Source organism: Lupinus angustifolius, chromosome LG01 (genome assembly GCF_001865875.1).
Source record: "Lupinus angustifolius cultivar Tanjil chromosome LG01, LupAngTanjil_v1.0, whole genome shotgun sequence".
NCBI lineage: Eukaryota > Viridiplantae > Streptophyta > Magnoliopsida > Fabales > Fabaceae > Lupinus > Lupinus angustifolius.
In genome coordinates this window covers 3582186-3605587 of record NC_032009.1, presented here as the reverse complement: position 1 = coordinate 3605587, position 23402 = coordinate 3582186, and the positions used below count along the sequence as shown (strand labels likewise).

The window sequence follows — 23402 nt, the reverse complement described above, 5'->3', positions numbered from 1 at the left end:
AGAGAAGCCTTCTTGGGAACGAGTGAGCATCATCATAAAGAGGTTAAGCTTTTCTCTGGTTGGTCCAATGGTGGCATAAGTCAACGGTAGCAACTGACATAGACTTCGTATATATTACGAAGGTAATATGTTGTTATTTATAAATTTGACATTAATAAATAAAGTCATTATCATAAATGTATGAAATCTATAAGTTAGTTTTATACGTGTATAAATCATTTTTTCATTTTACAATTCATATATCTTGCAAGTTGCAACAAGGTTGAGGTATACGTTTTTGTTGTTTTGTTTTTTAAAAAAAGAAATAATGTAGCAAATAACAATTTTTATGTGCAAATTCCACTATATTGAAAGTGCTGCCTGTTAATTGGGCCAATTTTTTAGTTAGCCATGTCTTGATTGTGAATATAAAATTGATCGGACATAAGACAAAATGTATAAAATTATATATTAGACTTTAGTTTTAGAAGAATGAAATAAAAAAACTAGTAGATGTTTTTAAAAAAGGTATTTTCGAACAAATCATATAAAAATGTATCATGTTATGTATAGGGTATTAACTTGAGATACACAAATTTATTATTAATTGTAAAAACTTTAAAAAAAAATAGTATCTTATAATTGGATTCAAGTAAGATGTAATTGAAAGAGTTACATTTTTAAGTACTATTATATAATTGTATTTTAACTTAAGAAACCTTCCTCCTGTGTTTCCCTTTTAAATTCTTGTGGATGTTTTAGAAATTCAAAATTTATATAATCAATTATAATCTTATTCATTGTATATTAATAATATATAATGTAGTTAAAACTTGATTATTATTTTAGTCAATTGTTATGCTCTTATTCTTTATATACTTTTCACCAGTTATTTTTTGGGATATAAATTAGAATTAAGTAAAAATGTTTTAACCAGAATATATTTATTTTTATTTAACAATTTTTTAATTTATAATATATACAACCTTAAATGTAAAAAAAGATGGGGAAGAAGGAATTACCAATTTACTTCCAAATGAATTAAGAGAGGAAAAAAATATCTACTAAGAGTTTTACACTTTATTAATTTATCATTTATATTTTATAATTATTAAATTTTCAAAAAATATAAATAAATAACATTAGTATAAAATGCCCAAGATTTATGACACCAATATAAATAGTCTTTATAGTCAAGTTAATGGAAGGGGAATCGAAATTGATTGATTGAACCCCACCTTTTAATGGTGCCATTAAATCTCCAGTGACTTTAGACCCACCAGAGAAAAAGTGTGGCTACTCTTTCCTATGTGGATAATACCACAGCACTTGGAGTTGTCCCTTTATGATTTTGTAAAATCACCTGGATGGTGACATTAGTGCCTCAATCTTTTACTTTAACTCTATCTCTGTTTTTCCTTATGCTAAGTTATTAAAATAAATCTATTTCAATCTTCTCTGTCTCTCCATAATCACTAAGATTTTTAAATAAGTTTTCCCTTGTTCCTTTCACTAATTAAATTTTATTATTTCAAGCAAGAATGAGTTTATGACTAATATTCCAGGCTGGTATCTAGGTAGAGAAACCAACTATGTGTTGTCAACTTAATCATCTAAGAAAGAATACAAAAACCATAAAGACCCATAACCCCACAAAAGGGTTCTTTCTCTCTATTGCTAAATTCAGAAGTGTACTATGTAGGGACAACAAAAACTCGTGTTTATCTAATCGGTGGTTTGGATCCATCAAATAGTTATGTGTTGTCATTGTCTACCCAAATATATAAAAAAGTCGCATGCATGGAATTATTTTTACTGGTGTTACAAATTAAATACTTGAAGATCAAATTTGTTTAGTGGACAAAAGACATTTTAGTTTAATTGAATATTAAAGATACAACTGATCAAAGAGAAAATATATATTTAAAACGTACTCTTAAGTTACCTTGCCATCACTATGATTACTTATGTGGGCATTATTATGGACACACCCATGTGCATATATATATATATATATATATATATATATATATATGTATATATAACATGCATATAGATCATTCCATTGGCATGGGAAGTAGCAAAAGAATGGAATTATTCAGTTTGCTTCCATTCCTAAATTCTAAAAGGGTTTATGCAAGGATTTAATTTTCATGGCTATAAGCATTACATTTCTAGCTATAAGCTATATATGCGCATATCATCAAGGATCTTGTGATATGTCACAATTCACAAATATTACTGATCATAGCATGTGTGGGGGTGATTTTATTTTAGTGATGCAGACACTTTCTTTTTCTTTTTCTTTTTCAATTCAGTTTACTCTATCCGATACCCCTCTATTTTAATAAAATTATCCGATACCTCCCTATTTTAATAAAATTATACAAGTTATCGTTTATTTTTATAATTATACAAATCACTCATTCTATATTCATGTATTATAATTTATAATAACTATCACTTCATGAGAATTAAATGTAAAAGAATGATGAAGGTAAATAATTTAAATAAAATATGATATATTATATTGAGAAGTCTAAGTTGCATAAAAATTAATGTCTCTTCATTATTTTTAATTCATTACAAAGTTCATTAATAATTCTAAGATCATACTATCTTAAATCATTTTTATATTATATTGTAATGAATCAAAACAATAAAGATGTATTGATTCATGTACTATTTGAATTTGTCTCTACATATGTCATATTTTATTTAACTTAATTACATTTATTACATTTTTCTTTAAAAGAAATTACACTTAGCTCTTACAATCAATGTAATGTGTGTATACAAATTATAAGGTTGGTGTATATATAAAAAAAAAGGAGAGATTGATTTATATATATTTTTAGATTATTCTTTTATGAATATGATAAAATAATTTATTTTTGGTTTGAAAATTAACGATCATTATAGATGTAAACGGATAAGAAATATAAGAATAAAGTATAAATTTATACTATAATCTAAGTTATCTTCTTAAATTTACTAAGTGTATGACATGTATTTTATTTTCCTTTCTTTAAGAAGTTTTCATTTTAAATATATTATAAAAAGAAAAATAATACACATGTCAAATAATTAATAAAATAAGTTATCTTTTATTATAAGGTGATACTTTATTTTCAACAAATATATAAAAATAAACGGAGAGGATTATCCCACACTTAAAAACATTGATTGTCATTTCCCTTCATAAATTTGACAAATTTGTCGGGACAAAATCCAAACTTCTTTATAAAAATAATTTTAGAGGCTCCAAACAAGGAACTAAACTTAATAGGTTCAATACTATTTGTGTAATCAAAAATTAAAATTAAGATTGTTACAAATTAATGGTTTAACTATATTTTAGGCCTTGAAAAATCATGTGATTTGAGTTTTAGTTGCTACAATAATATTTTTGTATTTTAGTCCATAAGATTTAAAATATCTGGTTTTAAACACTAGGGGTTAAATAATCACCGTGATTGACATCGATAATAAACACGTGTGAAGTGGTCATATAAACTCGAGCACATCTACTATAGTACATTTATGTGTTACTTCATGTGGCATTGTTTGTGATTGATTGTAATAAATACATTAAAATTAAAAAAGTAATAATTAAATATTTTTTTGACCAATCATAAATAATAACACATGAAATGTACATTTTTATGTGACACCAGATATTCACCCCAGGTAAAGAGTGGAATGTTGAAGGAGGAAAGAGAAACGCAGAAATGGTGAGAAGTTGCGAAGTTTGGTGAACCGACAAAAGCTGCAAAAACTTCACGTGTGCTTCTCCTCTCCCTCCCTTCCACTCTTTTTTCTTTTCCTTTTTTCACTTTACCGGATTCTCCGCTCTGCTTTAGTTGACTCTTGTTTTACTAAACTTCTCTATTTTATTTATACATAACAAAAATATTTTCTCACCATCAATGTATTAATCTAATAGTGTAAGGTTAATTAGATTTCAGGACCAAAATATTAAGAATGTGATTACTTGGAGCGGTACTTGTTGAAAATGACGAGGGACACATTTGATAGTACAAAAAACAGTATTCTCCTCCTTAGTTCTTAAAACGTCAATTTATCTCTAATTTGTTATATACTTTAAGGTTTTGTTTGGTTGACTAGATAAAATAAAAAATAAAAAACAAAAAAGGTGAGAAATAGAAAGAAAAAAATAGAGTAAATTTTTGTGATATTTGATAAAAAGAAGAATAAGAGAAAATGAGAAATATTTTTTTTTCTTTCTCTTTTATTTGGTTAGATAGAAAATGAGAAGAGTGTGATGATGTTGTGGTTCAAATTATAATAAAGAAAATCTACAAAAAAAAATGTTGTTCTATTATTAATTAAAAATAAATGTTATAATTTTAAATTATAAATTTTATTATAATTTTAATTAACATTTTTAATTGATATGGTTCGGAACATAGTCTGTGACATCATTTGAGATAACAGATTCTTGTTTGGATAAAATTTCTCTTTTTCTTCTCACTTTCTCCTCATAATAAGTGGAGATAAAGAAATTTTATAGGTTCACCCACTTTTTTCATCTCTCCGTTTTTTCTTTCCTCTTAATCAAATAGAGGAAGTTTCTCATTTCTCTTCAACTTTTCTCTCATTTTTTCTCTAACTCTACCCTTTCAAACAAAGACTAACACTATGTTTGGTTCTATGAAAAAAAGAGGAGGAAGAAAAAATGGTGGAAAATATTATTTTCCACCATTTGGTTCAACACTAAAAATGAGTGGAAGGAAAAATATGCATGGGTCCCACACAAAAAGTTTTCTTCCCTATTTTGTGAAGAAAATTAAGAAATGGGAGAAAACCATAAAAAATTCCAAATTTGCCCTTCACCATGAATGAATTTAAAGAACCGCAATCTATGTGAAAATATATAAAATTTAGTAAAAAAAATTGTTTATACTTATTTTGATGTGAAATTCATTAACTTAATTTTATTTTCGTTGCTTCTAAACGCAAAAATAAATAATATTTGTGTATTGTCTGGAATGAAAAGAAAAAATAAATATAATTACTAAAAAATAGACAAATAATAAATAAATTAGAAAGACAAAACACAAATATATAGAAATCAGATTGTTAAAAATATAAAAGTGGTTATAAAAAATGAGTTATACTTTACTTAGATAGATTGGTGAGAAGAAGATATAAGATGCTAATGATTTTTATTGAATTTTATAAACATAAATTATTATATTAAACTTAGGAACTTAAAAATATTAATCAATATTATTAAAAATAAATTATTTAGTTATGTAATTTGCAATATTAAAAAATAGTATTTAAAAATTATACATATTTTATAATTATGTATTGTCATTTTAAATAAATATTTAGTTATGTAATTTGGTTATATAACGAGGACATTTATGTCATTTTAAATATATTATGTTTAAATATGCATTTTTTTCCTCTCATTTTTCTTCCATTTTCAATCATACCAAACAATAAAATTATCATATCATTTTCTACTCCTTTTCTTTCATTTAACTCTCTTTCCTTCCACTTTCTTTCCTTCCACTATCCTTCCTTAACCAAACATAGTCTGTTAGAAAAAATATCTACAGCAATAATATAATAATTTTTTATATTATAACCAATTATTCATTTTTAATGATTGTTAATTTAAAAAAAAAATTAATATAATAAATGTTTATAAATATTTATATGAATATGATTTAAGTTAAATTTTAATAAAAAAATTTAAAATTAAGGACGTTCATTTTCTCTTCATATTATTAAGTATTATACTCTCCCTTGAAAATGAGCTAAAATGAGAGTTTTTTTTTAATATTATTAAATGTGAACTAATTAATTTTAGATTATGTGAATGTCTCTTCAAACAAATATTAATCACAAGAATAAAACTATTAACTTTTTATATTTTTAAGATATAGTAGATCTTATACTCATACATCAATATCTTGTTTTTAACTCAAACTAGAGTTGATATCACTCCCATGGTTAAATTACCACCCTATATTTGTTACAATTACCATAATGGGTTAATGACCTGAGTGATAGATAACGTATATCTATATGTTTGATTTGATATTTCAATTTGTCTTGATGAACACCGATCCAACTACCTTCCCATCATTTATGGTTTTTTTTTGTCCTTCGGAAATAAAAACACAAAAAAACGGAAAGAAAACTAAGTCAAAGAAACAATATCCAACTCAACAGAACTAAGTCAAAGAGACATTATCATTTATGGTTTATCATAAGGTAAATGTTTTATTATTTATGAAATTACCATTTTCCAACATTATCACAGAAAGATAACGTAACTGTTTTGATAGGGTCCATTTTTACTATCAAAAGATGAAAGTAGTTATGTTTTCTTATTAAAAAAAGTAATTTTCTTTATTTGAAAATAAATATTTCTAGGTACGAATTTCAATTGGTGCAATATTATTAGCAGCAATAAAAAACGGAGCTTATATACAATCAAGTACTATTTAGAGGTGTGCTGTATTGACATGCTAATCTTCTTATATAAACAAGGCAATATTATTATGATTACTAAATCAAATGATGTTAAATTCTTGTGAATGCAATTATTAAAAAAGATAATCATACAATAATAAGAGTATGAGAAGTGACAAAATAATGCATACCAAACATTATGCTCTATTTGGCATAGAAAAGAAAATGTAAGGAGAGAAGAAAGGAAGAAATAATATGAGAAGAGATAAAGTAATAAGAATAAAATAGATTTTAATAGTTGTTTTTTTATTAATAAAAGTATTCTCTCACATTTTTTGGTAATGAACTAATCTCTTTCGGGATTTGTGGTTGCTTCATTCAACAAATGTCATTCTCATGAATCAAACCATCGACTTTAGGGATATAGTGAGACGTTATATAATTAGACCAACATCTTATTAGTAATTTTAATAGTTGTTTAATATAAGAAAAAGAGAAGATAAAGAAAAGTTGATATTTTATTGTACAGACAATAATAATCTTGTCATGTTAACTTTAATACTAAATTATAATTAAAAAATAAATTTATTCTAAAATCAATAAATACAAAATTTTAAAATTATTTTGAATTTAATTAAATTAATATCTACAAATTAAATACTATTTTTTTAGAAACATGTATAAGATAAAGTGTTTTTCCCATTTTATGTGATTATAATTTTGCAGAAGTGAGACTAAAATGGTTATTATTTTACAAATGCAAACTCTCCCTTAGAGAAATGTAACATCTCTTCTTATTCTGTCTTTTTATCTTCTTTTCACTTGAAATCAAACTAACCTTTTTTTCCATGATAAAAATCACCCTAACCAAAAAAATGGTAAATGCACCTATATTTATAAAAGAACTATATCTTTAAGTTAGAACAATTTCTTACTAATTAATCTATACACTAGGCAATTACACACGTTTTAAATTTTGTGTGCTTAAGTGAATAAACCAGTTGGAATCAAGCAAATTCCCTTTTGAAGAAGGACATCATACCCAACATCATATTTAAATATTATTAACTCTTCAAAAGTAGTAATATAAATAAATAATAAATAATATATTTACTGCGTATAAATTTTTACACTTACAAAATATATATATATTCTAATATTATTTTCGATCATCACCCTTAACTTGTTTTATGTATTACTAATGATATCTCCTCATCTATAGGTAAGGAACTAATCTCTATCGGGTTCATAGTTGTTATCATAACAAATATCGTTCTCAATAATCAAACTTTTAATTTTTGGTCATTTGAGGATAACGTCACTATCAATAATCGAAACATTGACTTTTTAATCATTTTAAGGATCTAATGATACATTATAACACTAAACTAATATGGTTTCATTACCTCCAGCTTACCATTAAAGAATTCCACTTCTAAGGGAAGCATACCAAAATTATAAAGGTTTCTCTTAGCATTGTAGTAATTCTGAGCTTACTTAAGGTTATAATGACCACTCAATAAGGAACCAGACTTAAAATACTAAATATTCTATTTAAGAAAGTAATTTCAATTATTTTTTGGTTTCTAAATTTTTCTTGTATAAATTAAATTTGTTTGGATAAAAAATATATTTTGTAAAAAGCTCATAAAGGAAGTAGAAGAAGGAAAAAACAACATCTTTAAATTTGATGTGTTGATTTATTTATTCAATTTATAATCATAATTTAGAAGCACTGTTTATGTCAAACAAAGTCATGACCTTCCGTGTCATGGAAAAAAGGTTCAATCTTTTCTTTTGCTTCGAGTTTTTACGAAAGGTGGAGTAAAACTTAAAATATTATCATTAAAAAAATACTGGGGATATAACTGTACTTTAGCATATGGATAATAATCCAGTAATCACACAAAAAAAGGTAAAAAAATAATAATACCAAAAAAGTTATTTTTTTCCAGGGAATGATAATAGCATTAGCTAGCATCCCTTTGCATATAGCAGGTTAGATTCCATTATTGCACTTCATCTCAAATTTCTTTTATATTGGATGAAAATAAGATCAACCATTGAGATTAAGTGCAACTGAAAAAACAACTTGTATTTTTATGTAAAGCAATCATTCCTCATTAATTTATTCTTTTTTTACAAATATAATAAAAATATTTACTATAAAGGTGGCTCACCGACCATTATTTAAAAACCAACTTTAATAATCTATATAAGCTCATATACCTGATCTCTATTTGTTTATAGTAAAAATAGGTAAACTTTTCCATCTAATGGTGTCTTGAGATAATGCTAGATAGTGTGTAATCCTAGATCTTTATCACATGGACTCACTTAATAATAAATCTTTGTCACATGGACACACCTCAATGAGGTGAATTTTATTTTCATTTACCTTCTAAATGTGACATCTAGCATTATTCTACACACAATTCTAGCATCAAATGGATAGCCATATCATTGACCATAATTTTGTAGTATGTGATTTGAAATTTGACGAGACAATGAATTTTTCTTAGAAAAATATTCTTTACGCGGAAAGTGTGTAATAATTTTTAACGTGTCTTATTTTAGTTGTTAAATTAAAGTAATGCATATGTGAATGTTAAGTAATGTATTGATTGTACTGATAAATACTAAAGTATGTATATAAATGAGATTAAGTCTTCCTACATATAATAAATGAGAAGAAACAATATATATAAGGTGAATTATTTTATAATATCACTATTATATTCATTATATTTACCCAAAAAACTATTATATTCATTATTTATGCTTTAATTGTCATCAAGTCTTAAATATAAGTAACATGGATGATATACTCAAACATGTAAAACAAGTTAGAGTAACATTGTTAAACTCACAATAAATGAAACTAAAATAGATGTAATATAATGAGTGAGTTCTCTTCTAACTTTTAAATGTCATAATACAAATTAATGACTGAACATTTGAACCGTGTTAAATGATGAAAAGAATGTATAAATGATCGTAAGTACAATAATAAATTATTATAATATCAATGCAAAAATTTATAGAGAGCCAATATAATATTTACAATTTATTTATATTATTTTTTATGATTTAATTATAATTTAAAAATAAATAATAAATAATGTACCAACAATATATAAAGCTGTTATTACATGAATTTTTTTTAATAATAATTTCAGAAATTCAAATATTGAAGAAGCACCATAAAATGCGAATTTTTAATGGAATCCGAATTGAAGTTGGGGGCCCGAGTCCTTATAATGAGGAAGAATAACGTGTAGAACAAGACAAGTAACTATGTAAGTAAATGGTAATATAGAATAGTTAGTAACTAGGTAAATAAATGGTAATACGAATAGTATTAGTAACTAAGTAAAGTTAACTGTAATTGCTGTTTTAAGTTTTAACCATGTCTGTGGCTATGTGTGATTTATGAATAATACTTCATTCATGTTCATATTGGGTTGTTCACACAAACAAAACAATCTAATAAAGTTGTCTTGTTTTTTTTCCAACCGCTGTTTTCTCAGCTACAACTACTTCTACTTTGATCCTAGCTACCTTAATCGCCACAAACACTAGTATACTACCTTCCCATTTCATGAATCAGCTTTATTTTCTCCATTTTCTGCTGATGCTGATTTAAAGTTTTGTTTTTTCAGCTTTTGGGTGTTTCAGTTCTTCTAATCAGAACAATCCCACGTGGTTGTGTGAAGGAGGAGTAGGAGCAAGCAGTTAGTTGCATTTCAGGGAAAAAGGTTCAACTTTTGTTGTTGATTCCACAAGTTTATTGCAGCCAGAACTATTGGAGAGATCTTCAATAGCTTCTGTGTTTCTGGGCACACTTCTATTGTTACTTATGGACCATGGGTTCAGCAGTTAGGATTGTCATATTGTGAAAAACTTGGTTAAATCTTGTTTCTAGATTCTAGAAAAAGGTCTGGTTTTGAATTTGTTTGGGACCATCTTTCCATAATGAAGTCTCTATCCAATGTTTCTTTGCCTAATTCAGCTGAAGGTGGGTTTTCTGTCAAGGTTAATTACATCATTACTCTCTCTCTCTCTGTGTTTTTCTCTCATCAAACTCTAACCCCTATCTATGACTCTGGGAATGGTGTTTTTCAAGAAAAATGGTGCTTTTATGTTTTTGAATTGATTTAATTGATTGTAGATAGAATAAAGTGACCATATGACATGCTTATCTTTTGATTAATTTTCTCCACAAGATATGTCTTTTTCTCCCTGGACTGAATAACTTTCTTTGTTGCATTTTATTCTCTTCTCAGTTCAATAAAAACAGTTTAGTTGTAATCACCAAGTCTGAATATGCTTTATGATAAATTCTGTGTCAGATTTACTTATAGATATTATGGGAAGTCTTGGCCAGTTGACCTCTTGGGTTTGTATTGGAGTATAGTAATAGTATTGCACAATTGTGAGAAAAGGGTCAATTGCTGCTTTAGAAGTTTCAGTGCTAGAGGGAAAATAGTAGCCTTCCAAGTGTGTTCTTTATGTGTATGATGAGTATACTGATAACAATATCAGAAGGATGAGGAGAAGAGAAGGATATGCAAGATCTGTTCCTTTGCTTCCAGCACTAAAATTGCTTTGTGGCAATTGCAAATATGTGTTTGTTACTTTAAAGTGTAAACCTCCCAAAATTTATTTGCATTTATGTCATCTTCAGTTGGATTAAAGTGTTACTTTAACTTGGAAAGGACCACCTATGCCCATGTCTGATGTGAAGTTTTGTGTTTCTTTGAGCTCTTAAATCTTTTATTTGTTGTGTTCTATAAAACATCAATTATACAATTTCCCTATTTTTCATCTTTGTTTCCAACTATATAATCATTCAAAAGCATTGAAAATTCGAAGAGTTTTTTTGTACCTTTTAATATTTGTATATTTCTGTTCAATAAGGTAACTTTATGTCTTGTTAACAGGAGAAAGGAAGACCATCAATTCAGAGTTATGGCATGCTTGTGCCGGACCTTTGGTTTCTTTGCCTCCTGTTGGAAGTCTTGTGGTTTACTTCCCTCAAGGACACAGTGAACAAGTATGTTTCTAAAGCCATGATACTATGACCGTGATTTTTTTTGGTTGCCGATAGAAGTTTCTTTTGACTTTATACTATAATTTCCAGGTTGCAGCTTCCATGCAAAAACAGACTGACTTCATCCCCAGTTACCCAAACCTTCCATCCAAGTTGATTTGCATGCTTCACAATGTTACCCTACATGTATGTGCACTTTCCTCTATACTGAGATTTATTTTCCTTTGGGACATACCAATTTTTCAACTTCTCTCGCATATTTGGAACACGCCTAGTCATATGGATGAACTAGTTTGTAAGTATGTGCTTTTGTAAGAAAAAATGTTTACATCTCTGGAAGACATGTCTTTATTATATATTATCTTTATTGTCTTCAGCCACACTTAAACTTCTTAACATCTAAAACTGGTAGTTGAACACTAGCTGCATGCTTAATCATTTGATATAATGATCTCCGACTTTCTTATATGGAAATATATACATTGATATTATTGTGCATATTGGATCAGGCTGATCCGGAAACTGATGAGGTCTATGCACAGATGACCCTTCAGCCTGTAAACAAAGTAAGTTTGCTAGTAAATCTGAAAATTTCCTTATGCATCTTGGATTTATTTCTCAACTTTACTTTAACCTCACCAAGCCTCATATAAATGATGCGTAACTATATCAGATATGGTTTGATTTGTAACAGTATGAGAAGGAAGCAATACTGGCATCAGATATTGGTCTCAAACAAAACCGACAACCTACTGAATTCTTTTGCAAAACCCTCACAGCTAGTGACACAAGTACTCATGGTGGATTTTCTGTGCCCCGTAGAGCAGCCGAGAAAATATTTCCAGCTCTGGTGTGTACTGTGTACAACATTTTCATTTTTTCATAGTTCTCTATAGCAAGAATTGGAGTTTATGTTATAGGGTTTTCCCTGTAAATGCTGACCAGAAGTGTGATTGATAGGATTATTCAATGCAACCTCCTGCTCAGGAGCTTGTTGCCAAAGATTTGCATGATACTACATGGGCATTTAGACATATTTACCGCGGTATTGCCACTTTTACATATTCTTCGTTGCCTTATTCCTTTAGTATATTGTCATTGCAATGATATATGATTTATTGATGCACCATTAGATCACCTTATAAGTGGTTCGATCATATTTTACAGGACAACCAAAGAGGCATCTACTGACTACTGGATGGAGTGTATTTGTCAGCACAAAAAGAGTGTTTGCTGGAGATTCTGTTCTGTTTATCAGGTAGGAAATATATACTTATTATGTCGAAGTTTTAGGAGTATTTAGACCCCGTGTTGCTGAACCATTTTTTTTGGGTGATTTTAGAGATGAAAAACAGAATCTTCTTTTAGGTTTAAGGCGAGCTAACAGACAACAGACAGCACTGTCTTCATCAGTAATATCCAGTGACAGCATGCATATTGGTATTCTTGCTGCTGCAGCTCATGCTGCTTCAAATAACAGCCCATTTACTATATTTTACAATCCAAGGTACTATTTGAAATGTAGCTATGTATCATGATTACATGGCAATATGGCATACCATCCATTGATTTGTGATAGCCTCTAATGGAAATCGGTGGATGTAACAGGGCCAGCCCCTCTGAATTTGTTATTCCATTGGCGAAGTATAACAAAGCCATGTTCACTCAAGTTTCACTTGGAATGAGATTTAGAATGATGTTTGAGACTGAGGATTCAGGAGTGCGTAGATACATGGGTACGATCACTGGAATCAGTGACTTGGATCCTGTCCGATGGAAAAGTTCTCAGTGGCGCAATCTTCAGGTATTTCAAAACCATGTATCTTTCCATATGAAGAATCAGATGCATTATTTGGATAATTAGATATCATGATACAAAGTTTTATTTGACCTTATTTCTTGTTTTATAGAATTGGTATGAATATTAACTTTTCCTTGCACCCGTAATTTCTATACACTGCTTAAATATTTAGCAAATCATTTTCTTGTAGTTTTGAGTACCGTATGGCACCGATTTGGTTATAAGGTCTATGATCTACATGTGCTTGGTCCTGTGTCCCCTTTGTAGTAGCATGTGCTTCACATTAGTACTATTGTATAAGTCTTTATTATTAGCTTATTGAGGCAATAATTTTTTGAACTATTGATAGATTGGATGGGACGAATCAACAGCTGGGGAGCGCCCAAGCAGAGTTTCGCTTTGGGAAATTGAACCAGTAGTATCTCCTTTCTACATTTGTCCACCTCAATTTTTAAGGTCCAAGTTCCCCAGGCAACCCGGAATGCCAGGTAGCAACACTCCCTCCCTTACTACTTCAGATTCCATTCGAAGATTTCTGTATGGCCTTCATTGATTATCTCTTGTTCACTCACCGTTTAACAGAAACTTACTCAGATTATTTTTATCTCTTGTAAACAAATTCATCTCACAGAATATGTCTTTTCCTTTAAGATAAATATCAGGTGTAGGACATTCAATATTAATGAGTTTCTACATAGATATGTGGTAGAGTAAGAAAACTGTGCTTTAGAATTTTAGTTTAGATCCATTTGAATGTTTACTTGAGCTTAGTTTATTAGCAAAGGGATTGGTTCTCAGAGATTGATAATGGTCACTGTTGATCCTTGTAATTGATTTTGCAGATGATGACTCTGATATAGAAAATGCTTTCAAGAGAGCAATGCCCTGGCTTGGTGAAGACTTTGGCATGAAGGATTCCTCAAATTCAGTCTTCCCTGGTTTGAGTTTAATGCAATGGATGAGCATGCAGCAGAATAATCAGTTCTCTGCTTCTCAACCAGCATTTTTCCCATCTATGCTTTCACCTAATACTCTGCACAGTAACCTTGGAACTGCTGACCCATCTAAATTGTTGACCTTTCAAGATCCTTCCCTCTCTGCAACAAGTCTTCAATTCAACAAACCTAATTTACCGAATCAAATCAATCAATTGCAACAGTTCCCACCAGCATGGCCTCAGCTGCAACAACAACAGCTACTGCAGCAACAGCAACAGCAACAGCAGCTGCAGCAACAGCAGCAACAACAGCAGCTGCAGCAACAGCAGCAACAACAACAGCAGCTGCATCAGCAGCAACAACAACAACAGCTGCATCAGCAGCAACAGCAACAACAGCAACAGCTACATCAGCAGCAACAACAACAGCAGCAGATGCTGCAGAATCCGCAACAGCAACATCATCAGCTGCAGCAGACGCAACAGCAACATCAACTTCAGTCATTGTTGCCAACGCAAGTAAACCAACTCCAGCAGCAGAGGCAACACCAGCTTCCTGAACCACAAAACATGCCATTACTCCAACAACAACAGCCCCAAATGCCTCAGCAGCTAGAAAAGAAGCCACAGTTGTATCAACTTGCTATTGTGAATAATGGCACAGTTTCTTCTAACCAGAATGCAAATCAGTTTGTACAACAGCCGATGGCCTACTCTCAATTTCAGCAGCAACAATTACTCTCAGGAGGTATCACACCCCAGCAAAATATCAAATCAACTAGTAAGAATACATTCCCACTGACGTCCCTACCACAAGATTCAAAATCTCAGCAACAGATAGACCAGCAAGCAAGCCTCTTACAGAGGCAGCAGCAAAACCTGCAACAGTCTCCACTTCAGTTATTGCAACAAAACCTGACACAGAGGGCGATGCAGCAATCACCAATGACTCAAATGTCACTACAAAACCCTTCAGAGCAACAACTACAGCTACAGTTTCTGCAGAAATTGCAGCAGCAACAGCAACATCTTCTTTCCACTTCTAACCCACTTTTGCAGTCTCAGTTTCTACAGCAACAAAGTAATCACCAACAAAATCAACAATTACCACAACTGCCTCTATCTCAGCATGAGCCACAACAGCTTGGCATTGGTAATAATGCATTACCAACAGAGAAGCTTCTCAACAGCAATAACTTCACCTCTTCTTCAGCTCTTGTGCAATCACAACAGCTTCCTGTGAATCAATCCCTAAATACACAGAAATCGGTTACTATCACTAGAGCTCCCTCTACTCTCACAGATGGAGATGCCCCATCGTGCTCAACCTCGCCATCTACTAATAACTGCCAGATATCTCCACCAAACCTCCTGAAAAGAAATCAACAAGATCCGACCACATTAGGGGGGAGTTTGGTAGTTGATTCCAGAAGTAATCTGATACAGGAGCTTCAGAGTAAGCCTGAAATTCAGATCAAACATGAGTTCCACAGTATAAAAGGACCCGACCATAAAAAATATAGAGGGACAATTCCTGATCAGCTGGAGGCTTCTTTTTCTGGAACATCTTACTGTCTTGACCCTGGTAATGTTCAGCAAAACCTACCACTTCCGAACTTCTTCATGGATGGGGATATCCAATCACACTCAAGAAACAATCTACCATTTGACTCTAATCTTGATGGACTAACATCTGATACTATGCTTTTAAGAGGGTCGGACTCTCAAAAAGATCTTCAAAATTTGTTGGCTAATTATGGTGGTGCTCCAAGAGACATTGAAACTGAGCTATCCACTGCTGACATCAGCTCACAGTCGTTCGGAGTGCCAAATGTGTCTTTTAATCCTGCTTGCTCAAGTGATGTTGGCATGAATGATACTGGGGTTTTGAATAATAGTGTGCGGGCTAACCAGACTCAACGAGTGCGAACATATACCAAGGTTTGTCACTCTTTGACAGTTGAAATCTAATTCAGATTTGCATAATCACTGCAATGATGTGTGCCTCAATGTTTAATGCATTGTATTTGTATGCATGACTGCAAATTCAACTTCATAGTGATTTTCTCTCTTTATACTTTAGTCGTTCATATGTTAAATCTACTCTTAGATCCATTTCCAATATATGCCAGTATGGTCCATAGAGGAAGATTGTCTGACATTCTAAGCTTGACTCCAGGCAACTTCTACTTTCTTCAAGGTATTCAAATGCTTAATGCTGCTTCCAAATTTTATAGGTTCAAAAGCGTGGCTCTGTTGGAAGATGTATTGACGTCACCCGTTACAAGGGATATGATGAACTCCGATATGATTTGGCTCGTATGTTTGGGATTGAAGGCCAGCTAGAAGATCCTCAAAGGACCGAGTGGAAACTGGTATATGTAGATCACGAAAGTGACATTCTTCTTGTTGGTGACGATCCTTGGGAGTAAGTAGTTAATTCCTTGTAGTAATTGTAGGCAATACTGATATATATCAAAATACCCGCTGGGAAAGTTAGCCCCACATACCTGTGGATGTTCCCGGCTCAGACAGGATGGCCTCCAGTGCGAGGATACCTGTGGGAAACCAAAAAAATATACTATACTTCTACACTCATTCTGGTTCATTTTCTTGAACTTATTCAACTTATGATTCCTTGCAGAGAATTTGTAAGCTGTGTCCAGAGCATAAAGATATTGTCATCAGCTGAAGTGCAACAAATGAGTTTGGATGGGGATTTAGGTAATGTTCCTATCCCCAATCAAGCTTCTAGTGGAGCAGATAGTGGAAATGCATGGAGGGGACAGTATGATGATAACTCTGCTGCCTCATTTAATAGATAAGGATGTCAAATACTGACATCAGACACAACTTGTTCTTTTGAGTGATGGTCTTGACCAAGTTAACATTTTAAAAACTTCTGGATGGTGCTTCTCCTCTATATAACAATGGATAGGAAACATATTCATTGCAAATGATGCAGTTGAATAGGGTATTATAGAGGTGGGGTGGTACATAATGCATCACATTTTTCTGTCTGCTTTTAATGGTGAGAATTGAGAAGTTAGGTCCTTTGATGTATTAAGGGCATGTTCCTTTACTATTAATGGCACAGACCCTACAGCAGTATAGGTCAGGTGGAGTAAAATATGATCCTTGTGATATGATAAAGATTAATTTTTACTTATCCCTCTAAATGTTGTGATGGTTGAAGTTATGTTCAGAAGTCAAGTGAAGTGTCTGAGTGAAGTTAAATGTCAATTCTATCTTTCATACAAAGTCAATAGTTTAGCACAAAAAATGTCATTGGCTAGAAACATTAGTGATAGTTTGACTTTAGACACAATTATTTTTCAACTTTGGATAAATACGAGATCATCATCTGGAAATAAAACATTGCATTAATACTTGCAAATATAACCATATTAAAGAAGATTTTCATCTAATGTCATATGGCTATTTGTTCTATCCCACTTAGAATGGTGATGAAGGTAAAATACATGGCTCAAAAAATGAATTAAACTCAGTTCAATGACTTGTGATTAACAATATTTCAAGCATGTTATTGCAATCAAATATAATTATTCATTTCCCTCAAGATGAAATCATAAAAAATCACGTTACAAGATAAATAAATAAACAAGTTGTGACTAGGAGAGGATTGCAATGATATCTGAGGCCCTCAATGTAATGTACTCAAAACCATCTTTGCCCTTGAAGTCATTCCCTGCATATTTGGAGTACAAAACTGTGTTACCAGCTGCAATGGCCAATGGTGTTTTATTGCCTTCCTCATCCACTGGACCTGGACCAACTGCTATCACCTATAACATACAAATATAGCAAAGATTATTATTTATTAGAGAACATTGTTGCTCCACAACAAAGGTATTAATTTTATACTAAAACTAGGAGATACATTAATAGCACGTATATGTTCAAGTATAATTAGCATATTTTCCTGTCTACCAAAGCAACTTTCATCAAGTATGTTATCAGTTATAACCTTTGATGCATTGGTACTCCAAAATAGTTGCTGTATCCGTACCAGGTATGTGCCAATATTTTTACTTACTAGGTACTCATGGGTACTTACCCAAGACACATGATAAGTAAATACATGATATTACTCAAATGCAAATATAAATCCATGCAAAACACCAAGTTTGTTGCTAAGATTTGTTTTTCTATTAATTGAAACAAACTATAATTTCACTTCTTTTAAATCAGGTTCCTTCTTTATAAATTTTGCCTTGCCTGAAATACATGATGATTCTTTTAAAACCTGTAGTTAAACATTATAAAAATTGCATTTATCTTGCGATTATATCACTTCATTGTTTATATTTTTATATCTCTATATAATGTCTTATGACGTACTTATATCCCAAATTTTAGATATTGGGTACTCCGTACTAGTACGGGTGGGTACCCTTATCCATGGTAATTAGGTTCTGACTATACTATCTTTTCAAACAAAATAATAAGACTAAGGATAACAGAAAAGCAGAAAGCTCACTGTTCCAATAGATGGTTTATCCTTGGTTGCCTCTGTGAGAAACAAACCCCCAGAAGTTTTTTCCTCTGCTTGTGCAACCTGAAGTAAAAATTTAAGCAATCAATAGATAACATCATCATATCAAAGGCATCCAAGATAAAACTTCTCTATATGCAGGCTGCAGCGCTAACACAGAAAATAGTTAATGTGAATTGTTAAATGGGCAGAACACCAATACACCTCAATTGTTTGAGTATTAAATGTATGCTACACAAATTATCCAATGCCATTCTCCACTGAACTTCCAACATCAAAATAAACAAAGCTCAGAAAGTAACGCACCTGTATCAAGACTCTATCATTTAAGGGTTTAAGGTCCTTGACTTCATCAGTTTCAAGGATACCAATAATATCCTCCTCCTTCAGTATAAGATGCTTTGAACCATTGAACTCTACCTCAGTCCCTACATACTTTGAATACACGACTTGTGCTCCGGTCTGTGCAAAGAAAATGCACCACATAGTTTTTTATTTAGTACACAAAAAAATTAGAGTCAATCAAGGGTGTCTACACTATTCAGGAATAGCATCCAAGCCCAATGAATGCGCACATATGCAGAGGTAACCCACCAACATTTCAGAACATGGCAAGATTCGAACTTGGCCAACCATGGCAAAATCCAAACTATGCCAACTACATTGGGGCATAATTCGCCTTTACCAGTCGTGTTGTGCCGACCATTGACCACATTACATAATTTAAAATTATAGAACAACCAACAAAGAATGTGAAATGATTAAAATGTTAATGATTTCCTGACACAGTAACATCACCTTGACACTAACTTCCACTTTGCTGTTACCAACTGACTTTCCTCCTCCGACAGCAACCACCTCGCCACCCTGAGGCTTTGTTTGAGCAGTTGTTGGGAGTAAAATTCCACCCTCACTCTTCTCTTCTGCTTCCTTGATTTTAACAAGCACTCTGTCGCCTAGAGGCTTAATAGAGGTATACTGCATAGTCATAATAACCAATCAGGCAAATCTATAATTGAATTGAAAATCATTTATATAAAGAGAAAAGTATGTTGATAATGTATGTGTTTTATTCACTGTATAAATATTACACTCCTATATAAAAACAAAAAAGTGCTAGAAACAACACCAACACTTATTTATCAACAATTTAATCATAGCAATGCCATGAACTATAATAAACCAATTTAAACCCCCAAATAAATTATTTTCCTTTTTATTCTCAAATTTTCATCAGCAGAATAAAAAAATTACCTTGAGGGCAGAAACAGTGGCTGCTTTGACAACAAGGCGTGAAAATGACCTTTGGGTAAGAGTGTCAATTCTTAAATGGTGGATAGATGGTAATTGAAAAGCTGAAGGTTGAAACCCTTTAAATGGTGACAAATTTCTGGTGGAAATGGATGAAGTTGTTAACTGAATGTTCGCCATTGAAATCTGTTCTTTCTAACTGGTCAACAAAAAGAATAAAAGTTAAAGTAAACTAAATACAAAATTTAAAATTTTGCCGAGAAATGAGGTAGTTAGGAAGAAAAGATTGTAGCTTTAGCATAAAAATAGGCATAGAAGTAGAGTGTGTACCTTAATTCAACAGTGAACTCAGAAGCAAATGAGGTGAGAGGAAATGTGAAAAGATAAAACCCTAAAGAGATTGATTGAGGTTTTGTAATCTGAAAGAGTCTTCTAGATTTCTTAAATGAGGACACTGGTGTCACCGTGTAAGGTACGCGCCCACTCTATTTAGCTATCCAAATATGCTACTAACTTATTTTGCATTATACATTTCATATTATTAGTTTAAAATTTTATATAAAGTCAATATTTTATCATTTATTTATATGATTTTTTATTTTGAAAAGTCAATAATAATTGGAAATATATGATAAAGGTGAATTAACAATGTATAAAACTTTTATAATGTATACATCTTTTCTATTTTGTTTTTCCTTTATTAAGGTTCATATCTCCATAAACTAATAAGGTCTTAACCTAGTGGTGTAAAGTCCAATTACAATTCGAAAAAAGACAAAAATCTTAAGGATTCATTTTCTGTAGAGGATACTTGTTGAAAGGATAGTCACACACCCAAAAGTTAAAAAAGATTAGATAATACCTTTGATAGTACAAAAAATATATTTTTATTGAACATTTTAATCATTTAATTTTGTCAGTAAATTATCTTCATTTAGAAAAAATATTAATGTCTTATCTTAATTGTTTTTCTTTAATATAATACCATTATTGAAAAAAATATTTGTAATTATAATTAATAATTTAATATAACAATATGGGAGATTTTTTGTCTATTCTACCACAATTAAATTAAGAGGAAATTTATCATAAATATTTAATTATTAAATTTTTAATTTAAATATACATATATTTTTTAAATAATACACCCTCCACTAAAATAATTTTGATCTTTCACACGTTCCCATTAGTTAAATAATATGTTGGGTCCTATCATACATAACTCTAGCCATGATCAATAACCAACCTTTTATCCAATCATACATTCTCTCTAGCCATGATCACCATTGTAATTCCTAACAAAACTGATTAGTCCAACCACTCCATCAATTATACTAAGAAGAAATTCCTTTTGCAATAACTATGGACCCAACATGTAGAAAAAAATACCTTAGATTTAATATGTATGCACAAAGTGTTTTTTACACTATTTTAAACTCATTCAAATAATTTCCTATCTATATATTAAAAAACATTGGCTCCAAATAACCAGTGGGGATCCATTCTCGCAGGTAATAAGTTTACAGGGATATCAAATACATTAGAGTCACTAATTCAAATTATTGGATTTACTTACCTTAAATTATTGGATTTTTCTATAATTAAGGGTTAAGATAAATGTATTGTTCTTCCTAAATAATATTTAGATTCCTCATATGTCTTTGTAGTAGCTCTTATAAAGACACACACAAGCCACAAGCCACTGACCTTTCTATTCTTCATAAATAGTGATAGGACACAACCCATCTTCTTCATAATCATCCCATCATCTCTACCCGGCCAATGCTCGGAAAGTTATCTGAATTATTGATCTCTGGCGGTGGTGGCCTTGGTTTGGGTATTGTGGTGAATCTTGATAAACCATGTCAAACTGGTCCAAAACATGATATTTGTGTCTCTAGTTTGAACCGATCATCAGCACCAATCCCAGTTCATTCCATAACAAACCCAATTGATGCATTTCAAAGTATTTTCAAGGTCTGTGGAATTATCAAGCTCACCTTACACAAGGGAACAAATATTTTCAACTGGGATTCTTGCCCTTTAAAGTTTTGGTAGTTCTGATAACATAATGCATGTATTATTGATCTAAGTACATAATTTACGGCTATGACTATGATTAATGTACTGTTCAATGTATGAGAATTAAGACAGCTTGATCATAACCAAAAGGAAAGGAAATTTTTTGATCGGAATGTATGGTACAGATTCTGATGTACTTTCCTATTACCAAGAATTATGAACTACTTGAGGAACTCAATTGCACAAGCTAATTCAGTTCTTTCTCTAACAAGCTAATTCAGTTTGTTTATGAGTTCCATTTTTCTCTAACAACTTAATTTGTTTTCTCTAAGATGACAAAAGGGGAGGACTAGAGGGGTTGAATGTATAAAGTGTGCCACAAATCTATGGTACAATGTTGATCAATAAATATTATTTCTCATTGTTACCTATTACATATTTAAATCAATTGAATAACAAAAAACAATGACACATGGTTGTGGCACCTTAGGGTACAAATGATATTGTTTCACATGTTGTTAAAATGGTAGGAGGTATGAACTATTTTTTTGATGAAACAAAAAAGATGAGAAAAGATAATATCATTCATTGAATATTGAATAGATAGAAATATAAAATTACATTGAATCGTTTATGGACGAAAAAACTTAACTACTCTAACGAAAACTAACCAATTAATCCCTTTTACTACTAGAAACTATTAATTTGGGTTAAAACCAACCTAACAATATAATCTTTCATATTCACATACACTATTATTTACATTGATACAATATATTTCAACACGGGTAAAAGGGTGCTTGAATTGGGACCTTATTTTCAAGAGAACAAGAAGTTGTAACATAAATGTGTTATTTTGTCGTTGAAGTTGATGCCATCAACTCATCAAGTGGGGACTATAAGGATGCACTCCTTAGAAATTGAAAGGTAGGACATTAAACAGAATCATATTATGTTCACAGTTACTTTATGCTTTGGGTCTTGGGGATCCTTTTTATGATTCGAGAGCATATGCCCCACTAGCAAATTGTATTTCTGCTCTCATATTTCCCCCTAAAATTGTGAATATTATTGTGCTCCATGCTCTCAAGAGAAGGAAATAATGATATTCATATATCCAGATAGAGCAACATTACTTTTACAAGTTTTTCTTTAAGCTTTGGATACATTGTTATCATAATTCAATGTGCATAATTTATGGAAAAGGAGGCAAGTAATATAATTATTGTGCACAATTACACGATGTGATTCATAGGACAAGGAACACTTTTAACGGAATATATCCATTGGATGGACATGGTCTCCTCAGTGTTGGTGTAAGCCTAATTGTGATGGTTACATTTTCATTCAGCAGGGTTTGGAGGCTTGTAGAGGGGATGCTGAGGGATGG

At 31.1% G+C, this 23402-nt stretch overlaps 2 protein-coding genes across 3 annotated transcripts; one reads left to right on the top strand and one right to left on the bottom strand.

Moving 5' to 3' along the window:
* Positions 9891-17392, top strand: LOC109347823 (auxin response factor 7-like). 2 transcript variants are annotated; one of them, XM_019587913.1, is made up of 14 exons: positions 9893-10013; positions 10095-10450; positions 11376-11488; positions 11576-11671; positions 11995-12051; positions 12180-12335; positions 12446-12530; positions 12653-12743; positions 12828-12992; positions 13094-13289; positions 13636-13774; positions 14129-16164; positions 16461-16651; positions 16868-17392. In XM_019587913.1, the coding sequence occupies exons 2-14, from the start codon at positions 10408-10410 to the stop codon at positions 17046-17048; spliced, it is 3549 nt and encodes a 1182-aa protein (XP_019443458.1). In that variant the 5' UTR covers positions 9893-10013; positions 10095-10407; the 3' UTR covers positions 17049-17392. The 2 variants fall into 2 exon arrangements, with proteins under 2 accessions (XP_019443449.1, XP_019443458.1); XM_019587904.1 differs by having other exon boundaries at positions 9891-10450.
* Positions 17584-20453, bottom strand: LOC109347850 (20 kDa chaperonin, chloroplastic-like). The gene is made up of 6 exons (XM_019587944.1): positions 20321-20453; positions 19994-20189; positions 19538-19717; positions 19046-19201; positions 18725-18802; positions 17584-18029 (listed from the first exon to the last, which is right to left on the bottom strand). Exons 2-6 carry the CDS (start codon positions 20168-20170, stop codon positions 17856-17858), a joined length of 765 nt encoding a protein of 254 aa, XP_019443489.1. The 5' UTR covers positions 20171-20189; positions 20321-20453; the 3' UTR covers positions 17584-17855.

Excerpts from the sequence above, each read along its gene's own strand:
- LOC109347823 (XM_019587904.1), top strand. The coding sequence starts at position 10,408 with ATGAAGTCTCTATCCAATGTTTCTTTGCCTAATTCAGCTGAAG. Across the intron at positions 12,993-13,093 it reads ACTATATTTTACAATCCAAG|GGCCAGCCCCTCTGAATTTG; the intron begins GTACTATTTGAA and ends TGGATGTAACAG. Across the intron at positions 13,290-13,635 it reads CTCAGTGGCGCAATCTTCAG|ATTGGATGGGACGAATCAAC; the intron begins GTATTTCAAAAC and ends AACTATTGATAG.
- LOC109347850 (XM_019587944.1), bottom strand. The coding sequence starts at position 20,170 with ATGGCGAACATTCAGTTAACAACTTCATCCATTTCCACCAGAAATTTG. Across the intron at positions 18,803-19,045 it reads ATGATAGAGTCTTGATACAG|GTTGCACAAGCAGAGGAAAA; the intron begins GTGCGTTACTTT and ends TTTTTACTTCAG. Across the intron at positions 18,030-18,724 it reads ATAAACCATCTATTGGAACA|GTGATAGCAGTTGGTCCAGG; the intron begins GTGAGCTTTCTG and ends TGTATGTTATAG.